Genomic DNA, 10,861 nt, shown 5'->3' with positions numbered 1-10,861 from the left:
ATAGTTTGCCGTTTTTAAGAATTACAAGGGGGGAAACAGATTACCGACCAACAAACCCGCTCTGCCGCTAGGGGGCATCAGATCACTGCGATATCTCATTATGTGCTCTTATTGGTGCTTAAAAGCGTTTCCATTCATCAATGTTACAACCTAATAGAGGAAACGGCATGTACTACAACCAGTATGCTGTCTAAATGTAATATCATAACAATAAACAACGAATAAATCACATACATCCAATGTATCCATTTGTATAGAGCCGTTTAATCCCCAGTGGTAGGCTATATATACACAGACACACAGGGAGATATAGAGCTGTGTTATCAGAAATACACCAATGAATGTGCGGCATGCTAGTTCATCTCTCTGAACCCCGATCTCTCCAAAACCAATCAGAACTCTAACAAAGCATCATTCCGGTAAATCAATAGGCCTAGTTTCCACCTGGTACTAGGTCTACTCCATTCGCGCACGGACCAAAGGACTTCCTCGCTCCTTATATGGCTGACCCGCTCAATGGAGACGTCAGAGGCACACCCGTTTTGTCCAAGCACATTATCCCATTCTACAGGACACGTCCAGCCATCATCAAAATCCGCTTTCTCTCGCCGTTGTCTTGCTTTTTACGATCATTTGTAACTCATTGGAATAGCACGAGCCACGGTGCAGCTGTTTTCATTAACCCAGTTCTAGTTGCTGCGTCACCGCCATACAACACGGGATATGTGATTAGTGAGCACAGTTTTACTGGGTTGGATAGAGGGAATAGAGAATGACTCACATTTTGAAAAAGGGAATGCTTTGACTACAGTGTGGATTTTGACTAGATGCAAGTGTGTTTTAGTGTGTTTTTCCCTTTGTGTTTCTGATGGTGCATCACAGAGTGTTTTATGCTATTTAGTAATGTTACTCTAATTTTCTGAGAGGTTAAATATATTCAGTCAGATTTCTCACGCGTTCATCAACCGCCGTCACTTTACACACTGTTATGCTTTAAGCATCTTAATTACTGAATACAATGGTGCAATAATTTAGTATTTATATATTTGTGCCTTTACTTGTCGACGGGCAGCACACTGGGGTAACAACGAAACGGAAAGTTTTGGAAACATTAACGGATAGATATGGCAATGGTAACGTGGAGAAACGGAGAGGAAGATGTCGCCCGCGACTCTCCAGACGGAATCTCTTCCCCGGTCTCTCAAGGCGAACCGTTATCCCTCTCTACCGACCTAACGGGACACCTCAATCCCACATCCTCTCTGGATATCCCCTCAACACGTCAGACACCCCAAGGCGCTCATTCAAGCAATACATCTCAATCTATCACTAGCCAAACGTCGACTAACTCCACGGACAAACAACAGCCTCAGCAGATCGAGTGTGTGGTGTGCGGGGATAAATCCAGCGGGAAGCACTATGGTCAGTTGACATGTGAGGGGTGTAAGAGCTTCTTCAAACGGAGCGTCAGACGGAACCTCGGCTACACCTGCCGCGCTACCAGGAACTGTCCCATTGATCAACACCACAGGAATCAATGCCAGTACTGCCGCCTCAAGAAATGTGTCAAAGTGGGAATGCGGAGAGAAGGTAAACAAGCTTGTTTCTCATCTCTCTTTAGGTCACTATAGTCTGTAGCTGTAGTCACTAGAAGCCAATGATTTAAAACCAAAACAGATTCTCTAAAGATAAGGTTCATATACTCACTACATTATAACAACATATTCATACGTGTAGTTCAGATAGGCTATACGATAATATAACACTGTTAAATCTCCATTATTGAGCTGCTAATAATAGTCTCCATGCTGTTTTTGTCGATGAGTTTATTGTCTCAGAGGAATAAAGGCAATGGGTTGTGTGTTTCTACACGCTTAGAAAAAAAAGAGTTATAATAGAATATAGAACCTTGTATGAAGCAAGCGATAGAACCCTTTTTGTTCCATCAGGATTGGTAGGCATGTATTCAGACTGACACACCGTTATTCAATATACTTACCAATAGTATCTGTCACCTTGTAGGCCAACGCACCGTTACCTACCAGACATTAATACTGATACGTCACCTTATAGGCCAACGCACCGTTACCTACCAGACATTAATACTGATACGTCACCTTATAGGCCAACGCACCGTTACCTACCAGACATTAATACTGTCTCTGTCTCGTTGTATCACAGCGGTTCAGAGAGGGAGGATGCTGCCTACTCAACCGTACCACGGTCAGTTCTCCATAACCAACGGAGACCCTCTCCAATGCCACTCCTACCTTTCTGGATACATCTCCTTGCTCATGCGAGCCGAGCCCTACCCCACATCCAGATACAGCACGCAGTGTATGCAGTCCAACAACCTCGTGGGAATCGAGAACATCTGTGAGCTGGCCGCCCGGATGCTGTTCTCGGCGGTGGAGTGGGCCCGAAACATCCCCTTCTTCCCCGACCTCCAGATCACCGACCAGGTCGCCCTGCTCCGGCTCACTTGGAGCGAGTTGTTCGTGCTGAACGCGGCCCGGTGCTCAATGCCGGTGCATGTGGCTCCTCTCCTGGCCGCGGCAGGGCTGCATGCCGCCCCCATGTCGGCGGAGAGAGTCGTGTCTTTCATGGACCATATCCGGATCTTCCAGGAGCAGGTGGAGAAGCTGAAGGTTCTGCATGTTGACTCAGCCGAGTACAGCTGCATTAAGGCTATAGTTCTCTTTACGTCAGGTAAACACACAACGCTATGCTTCACTGCTGTTTACTATGACTGGTATCAATACAGACCTAAACATAGACAAGCATCATCCTCATCGGCAACAGGAACAGCTGTAGTTGTGTTCCCCAAATCACCACAAATGAAGTATATCAATTACCCCTCAAATTCAGTTTTCAACCAATCCTATGAGTTGAATGCGGAATGTGAAAACGTAATAGGTCTACTATAAATACCTGCAATAACATCGAGGCAATTGGACTCAAACAACGTTCGTGAATTATATAAATATATGATGATTTTATACATTTGTTTTTTACAATAATTAATTCAGCATGGTTATTATATAGGCCCCTGTGAATTATATGATGGATAATATTATTGGCGTTTGATTTAATTCATTCGATTTATTTTCAAACTAATAATAATGATTATTATCAAACTATTTGACAGGCTATTTTTGTTAGGTGTATGACCTACAGACATGTAAATGATTCACCTATCATCAGCCACACAACTTAACCATTACCGACAGAAAATGAAATATTTCAGAATAAAGAATAAAGAAAAGTCGACCTATATTTAATTTCGTTTTGCAGAATTTCTTAAATGCCATAATTTATTTAAACAACTAGGCCTGAGTCTAAAAATGCCTTATGGTGGCGAGATGAACAATTATTTTTTTATTTCCTATAAAAAATGAAACCAAATCATGTATTTCGTCAACTCAAGTCGATGGATGCCTTGAGTGTAAAACAAATAGTATTAGACTAGTCACCGCAGAGCCGTGAGCAGTGTTCTGTGCACGTGTTGTAGAACAAGGACATAGCCCTTTACTCACTCCTGTATTGTAGCGCTGCTACACTTAGAACAAAGGGTGCTATCTAGAACCTAAACGGGTTCTTCGGCTGTCCCCATAGGAGAATCCTTTGAATAACAGTATTTTGTTCCAGGTAGAACCTCTTTGGTTCCAGGTAGAACCCTTTCCACAGAGGGTTCTACCTGGTACGTTATATAGGCCTGTTTGCCATGTTATTATAGACCCGTTTAATTTAGCAGACAGGGCTGAACGTTATATAGGACTGGCATGTTATTATAGACCTGTTTAATTTAGCAGACAGGGCTGAACGTTATATAGGCCTGTCATGTTATTATAGACCTGTTTAATTTAGCAGACAGGGCTGAACGTTATATAGGACTGTCATGTTATTATAGACCCGTTTAATTTAGCAGACAGGGCTGAACGTTATATAGGCCTGGCATGTTATTATAGACCTGTTTAATTTAGCAGACAGGGCTGAACGTTATATAGGACTGTCATGTTATTATAGACCTGTTTAATTTAGCAGACAGGGCTGAACGTTATATAGGCCTGTCATGTTATTATAGACCTGTTTAATTTAGCAGACAGGGCTGAACGTTATATAGGACTGGCATGTTATTATAGACCTGTTTAATGTAGCAGACAGGGCTGACTGGCATGTTATTATAGACCTGTTTAATTTAGCAGACAGGGCTGAACGTTATATAGGACTGGCATGTTATTATAGACCTGTTTAATTTAGCAGACAGGGCTGAACGTTATATAGGCCTGTCATGTTATTATAGACCTGTTTAATTTAGCAGACAGGGCTGAACGTTATATAGGCCTGGCATGTTATTATAGACCTGTTTAATTTAGCAGACAGGGCTGAACGTTATATAGGACTGGCATGTTATTATAGACCTGTTTAATTTAGCAGACAGGGCTGAACGTTATATAGGCCTGTCATGTTATTATAGACCTGTTTAATTTAGCAGACAGGGCTGAACGTTATATAGGACTGGCATGTTATTATAGACCTGTTTAATTTAGCAGACAGGGCTGAACGTTATATAGGACTGTTTGTCATGTTATTATAGACCTGTTTAATTTAGCAGACAGGGCTGTACGTTATATAGGCCTGTTTGCCATGTTATTATAGACCCGTTTAATTTAGCAGACAGGGCTGAACGTTATATAGGCCTGTCATGTTATTATAGACCCGTTTAATTTAGCAGACAGGGCTGAACGTTATATAGGCCTGTCATGTTATTATAGACCTGTTTAATTTAGCAGACAGGGCTGAACGTTATATAGGCCTGGCATGTTATTATAGACCTGTTTAATGTAGCAGACAGGGCTGAACGTTATATAGGCCTGTTTGTCATGTTATTATAGACCTGTTTAATTTAGCAGACAGGGCTGAACGTTATATAGGCCTGTTTGTCATGTTATTATAGACCTGTTTAATTTAGCAGACAGGGCTGAACGTTATATAGGACTGTCATGTTATTATAGACCTGTTTAATTTAGCAGACAGGGCTGAACGTTATATAGGACTGTCATGTTATTATAGACCTGTTTAATTTAGCAGACAGGGCTGAACGTTATATAGGCCTGGCATGTTATTATAGACCTGTTTAATTTAGCAGACAGGGCTGAACGTTATATAGGCCTGGCATGTTATTATAGACCTGTTTAATTTAGCAGACAGGGCTGAACGTTATATAGGCCTGCATGCCTGTCATGTTATTATAGACCTGTTTAATTTAGCAGACAGGGCTGAACGTTATATAGGCCTGTTTGTCATGTTATTATAGACCTGTTTAATTTAGCAGACAGGGCTGAACGTTATATAGGCCTGTCATGTTATTATAGACCTGTTTAATTTAGCAGACAGGGCTGAACGTTATATAGGCCTGTTTGTCATGTTATTATAGACCTGTTTAATTTAGCAGACAGGGCTGAACGTTATATAGGCCTGTTTGTCATGTTATTATAGACCTGTTTAATTTAGCAGACAGGGCTGAACGTTATATAGGACTGTCATGTTATTATAGACCTGTTTAATTTAGCAGACAGGGCTGAACGTTATATAGGCCTGTCATGTTATTATAGACCTGTTTAATTTAGCAGACAGGGCTGAACGTTATATAGGCCTGGCATGTTATTATAGACCTGTTTAATTTAGCAGACAGGGCTGAACGTTATATAGGACTGTCATGTTATTATAGACCTGTTTAATGTAGCAGACAGGGCTGAACGTTATATAGGCCTGGCATGTTATTATAGACCTGTTTAATTTAGCAGACAGGGCTGAACGTTATATAGGACTGGCATGTTATTATAGACCTGTTTAATTTAGCAGACAGGGCTGAACGTTATATAGGACTGTCATGTTATTATAGACCTGTTTAATTTAGCAGACAGGGCTGAACGTTATATAGGACTGGCATGTTATTATAGACCTGTTTAATTTAGCAGACAGGGCTGAACGTTATATAGGACTGTCATGTTATTATAGACCTGTTTAATTTAGCAGACAGGGCTGAACGTTATATAGGACTGGCATGTTATTATAGACCTGTTTAATTTAGCAGACAGGGCTGAACGTTATATAGGACTGTCATGTTATTATAGACCTGTTTAATTTAGCAGACAGGGCTGAACGTTATATAGGACTGTTTGTCATGTTATTATAGACCCGTTTAATTTAGCAGACAGGGCTGAACGTTATATAGGCCTGTTTGTCATGTTATTATAGACCTGTTTAATTTAGCAGACAGGGCTGAACGTTATATAGGACTGTTTGTCATGTTATTATAGACCTGTTTAATTTAGCAGACAGGGCTGAACGTTATATAGGACTGTCATGTTATTATAGACCTGTTTAATTTAGCAGACAGGGCTGAACGTTATATAGGACTGGCATGTTATTATAGACCTGTTTAATTTAGCAGACAGGGCTGAACGTTATATAGGACTGTTTGTCATGTTATTATAGACCTGTTTAATTTAGCAGACAGGGCTGAACGTTATATAGGACTGTCATGTTATTATAGACCTGTTTAATTTAGCAGACAGGGCTGAACGTTATATAGGCCTGTTTGTCATGTTATTATAGACCCTGTTTAATTTAGCAGACAGGGCTGAACGTTATATAGGCCTGTCATAGGACTGTCATGTTATTATAGACCTGTTTAATTTAGCAGACAGGGCTGAACGTTATATAGGACTGGCATGTTATTATAGACCTGTTTAATTTAGCAGACAGGGCTGAACGTTATATAGGCCTGTTTGTCATGTTATTATAGACCTGTTTAATTTAGCAGACAGGGCTGAACGTTATATAGGACTGTCATGTTATTATAGACCTGTTTAATTTAGCAGACAGGGCTGAACGTTATATAGGCCTGTTTGTCATGTTATTATAGACCTGTTTAATTTAGCAGACAGGGCTGAACGTTATATAGGCCTGTCATGTTATTATAGACCTGTTTAATTTAGCAGACAGGGCTGAACGTTATATAGGCCTGTCATGTTATTATAGACCTGTTTAATTTAGCAGACAGGGCTGAACGTTATATAGGACTGGCATGTTATTATAGACCTGTTTAATTTAGCAGACAGGGCTGAACGTTATATAGGCCTGTTTGTCATGTTATTATAGACCTGTTTAATTTAGCAGACAGGGCTGAACGTTATATAGGACTGTCATGTTATTATAGACCTGTTTAATTTAGCAGACAGGGCTGAACGTTATATAGGACTGGCATGTTATTATAGACCTGTTTAATTTAGCAGACAGGGCTGAACGTTATATAGGACTGTCATGTTATTATAGACCTGTTTAATTTAGCAGACAGGGCTGAACGTTATATAGGCCTGGCATGTTATTATAGACCTGTTTAATTTAGCAGACAGGGCTGAACGTTATATAGGCCTGTCATGTTATTATAGACCTGTTTAATTTAGCAGACAGGGCTGTACGTTATATAGGCCTGTTTGTCATGTTATTATAGACCTGTTTAATTTAGCAGACAGGGCTGAACGTTATATAGGACTGTCATGTTATTATAGACCTGTTTAATTTAGCAGACAGGGCTGAACGTTATATAGGCCTGTTTGTCATGTTATTATAGACCTGTTTAATTTAGCAGACAGGGCTGAACGTTATATAGGACTGTCATGTTATTATAGACCTGTTTAATTTAGCAGACAGGGCTGAACGTTATATAGGCCTGTCATGTTATTATAGACCTGTTTAATTTAGCAGACAGGGCTGAACGTTATATAGGCCTGTCATGTTATTATAGACCCGTTTAATTTAGCAGACAGGGCTGAACGTTATATAGGACTGTTTGTCATGTTATTATAGACCTGTTTAATTTAGCAGACAGGGCTGAACGTTATATAGGCCTGGCATGTTATTATAGACCTGTTTAATTTAGCAGACAGGGCTGAACGTTATATAGGCCTGTCATGTTATTATAGACCTGTTTAATTTAGCAGACAGGGCTGAACGTTATATAGGCCTGTCATGTTATTATAGACCTGTTTAATTTAGCAGACAGGGCTGAACGTTATATAGGACTGGCATGTTATTATAGACCTGTTTAATTTAGCAGACAGGGCTGAACGTTATATAGGACTGGCATGTTATTATAGACCTGTTTAATGTAGCAGACAGGGCTGAACGTTATATAGGCCTGTTTGTCATGTTATTATAGACCTGTTTAATTTAGCAGACAGGGCTGAACGTTATATAGGACTGTCATGTTATTATAGACCTGTTTAATTTAGCAGACAGGGCTGAACGTTATATAGGACTGTCATGTTATTATAGACCTGTTTAATTTAGCAGACAGGGCTGAACGTTATATAGGACTGTCATGTTATTATAGACCTGTTTAATTTAGCAGACAGGGCTGAACGTTATATAGGACTGTTTGTCATGTTATTATAGACCTGTTTAATTTAGCAGACAGGGCTGAACGTTATATAGGCCTGTTTGTCATGTTATTATAGACCTGTTTAATGTAGCAGACAGGGCTGAACGTTATATAGGACTGTCATGTTATTATAGACCTGTTTAATTTAGCAGACAGGGCTGAACGTTATATAGGACTGGCATGTTATTATAGACCTGTTTAATTTAGCAGACAGGGCTGAACGTTATATAGGACTGTCATGTTATTATAGACCTGTTTAATTTAGCAGACAGGGCTGAACGTTATATAGGACTGTTTGTCATGTTATTATAGACCTGTTTAATTTAGCAGACAGGGCTGAACGTTATATAGGACTGGCATGTTATTATAGACCCGTTTAATGTAGCAGACAGGGCTGAACGTTATATAGGCCTGGCATGTTATTATAGACCTGTTTAATTTAGCAGACAGGGCTGAACGTTATATAGGACTGGCATGTTATTATAGACCTGTTTAATTTAGCAGACAGGGCTGAACGTTATATAGGCCTGTCATGTTATTATAGACCCGTTTAATGTAGCAGACAGGGCTGAACGTTATATAGGCCTGGCATGTTATTATAGACCTGTTTAATTTAGCAGACAGGGCTGAACGTTATATAGGACTGTTTGTCATGTTATTATAGACCTGTTTAATTTAGCAGACAGGGCTGAACGTTATATAGGACTGGCATGTTATTATAGACCTGTTTAATTTAGCAGACAGGGCTGAACGTTATATAGGCCTGTTTGTCATGTTATTATAGACCCGTTTCAATTCAAAGAGAGGGCCATGTTCTATTGATACGCCCCTGTAGCGCCATTTTGAGTTAAGCAAATACGGCATAATTTGCTTTGTCTTGTTTTTAAAGCAGTTAAATTGATTTCATAAATTGGAGTGGGCCTATATAGGCATACAACATACTGTATAAACAATAGCCTATATTAATATTGATTTCGAAAAATTGCCGTAGGCGTTAAATGTCTATGCCATGTTGGCTGGATTTACACAAGCAGCCCAATTCTGATATTTTGCTCAATTATTGGTTAAAGATCTGATTTGATGAATCAAAAGAGCAAAAACGAGAACGGAATTGGGCTGCCTGTGTAAACTCTGCCATTGTGTTATTTGTGATTAATTGATGATCTAATATTAGCCAATATTGCATTGTACATTAACAAGATAAGCCTATATTATTGATAATGATTTCTGATTTTATTTCTCTGTTTTTATAGATGCGTGCGGTCTGTCAGACGTGACTCACGTGGACGATCTTCAGGAGAAGTCCCAGTGCGCCCTGGAAGAGTACATCAGGAGCCAGTACCCTAACCAACCGAACCGGTTTGGGAAGCTACTACTCCGTCTGCCCTCTCTACGCACCGTCTCCTCGTCCGTTATAGAACAGTTATTCTTCATCCGGTTGGTCGGAAAAACACCAATAGAAACTCTCATTAGGGATATGTTGCTTTCCGGAAGCAGTTTTAATTGGCCTTACATGTCCATGCAGTAGAATAAGAACATTCCAGAACACACCAGGAATGGAATCATAGAACTAGAATGTTCTATGGGTGGAACTTTAGATACTGTCAGAGGAACAGGCAACATTCTAAAGCAGTGGTTCACAACCTTTATCTGTAACTGTACCAGCAACTAAATGTTACTCTGCCCGGAGTCCCTTGGAGTCCCCTGGAGTACCTCTGGAGTACCCCTGGAGTCCCCCGGAGTACCCCTGGAGTACGCCTGGAGTCCCCCCGGAGTAGCCCTGGAGTCCCCCTGGAGTACCTCTGGAGTACCTCTGGAGTCCCCTGGAGTCCCCTGGAGTACCTCTGGAGTCCCCTGGAGTCCCCCGGAGTACCCCTGGAGTACCCTGGAGTACCCCTGGAGTACGCCTGGAGTACCCCTGGAGTACGCCTGGAGTCCCCGGAGTCCCCCGGAGTAGCCCTGGAGTCCCCCGGAGTAGCCCTGGAGTCCCCTGGAGTCCCCCCGGAGTCCCCTGGAGTACCTCTGGAGTACGCCTGGAGTCCCCCCGGAGTACCCCTGGAGTACCCACTCAGGTGCATTTTACTAGCAGGCCTATGGTCTCATGAGTCTTCTCCAGTAACCCCGGAGGTTAGGCCAAGTACCCCCAGGGGTCCTAGTCCCCCCATGGTTGGGAACCACTGTTCTAAAGCATGAAAAGAGACTAATTAAATGACAGGGATCCTCCTCACAAATCATGATTTGGGAAACAAAATAGAGTATTTATTTGACCCTGTATGTATATTTATTGTGCATGTTAATGATTTTATTTTTTACAAATGTTTTCCATTTGATCCTGGATAAGAAAATGACAAGGGAATTGTTGTAGGTTTTTTCCGACTTTGTCTTTTGTCCATACATGTATTTTTGTATAAT

The 10,861-nt window shown here is 40.8% G+C and overlaps 1 protein-coding gene across 1 annotated transcript; it reads left to right on the top strand.

The window, feature by feature from the left end:
* The first annotated feature begins 577 nt into the window (after positions 1–577).
* LOC115117572 (COUP transcription factor 2-like) lies at positions 578–10,376 on the top strand. Its single transcript, XM_065014983.1, has 3 exons — positions 578–1,590; positions 2,182–2,709; positions 9,703–10,376. The coding sequence occupies exons 1-3, from the start codon at positions 1,125–1,127 to the stop codon at positions 9,975–9,977; spliced, it is 1,269 nt and encodes a 422-aa protein (XP_064871055.1). The 5' UTR covers positions 578–1,124; the 3' UTR covers positions 9,978–10,376.
* The last annotated feature ends 485 nt before the right edge of the window (positions 10,377–10,861 follow it).

Source organism: Oncorhynchus nerka, unplaced genomic scaffold, assembly GCF_034236695.1.
Source record: "Oncorhynchus nerka isolate Pitt River unplaced genomic scaffold, Oner_Uvic_2.0 unplaced_scaffold_1826, whole genome shotgun sequence".
NCBI lineage: Eukaryota > Metazoa > Chordata > Actinopteri > Salmoniformes > Salmonidae > Oncorhynchus > Oncorhynchus nerka.
Note: the sequence above shows the minus strand (reverse complement) of the source record. Positions and strands in the feature narration are given on the sequence as shown.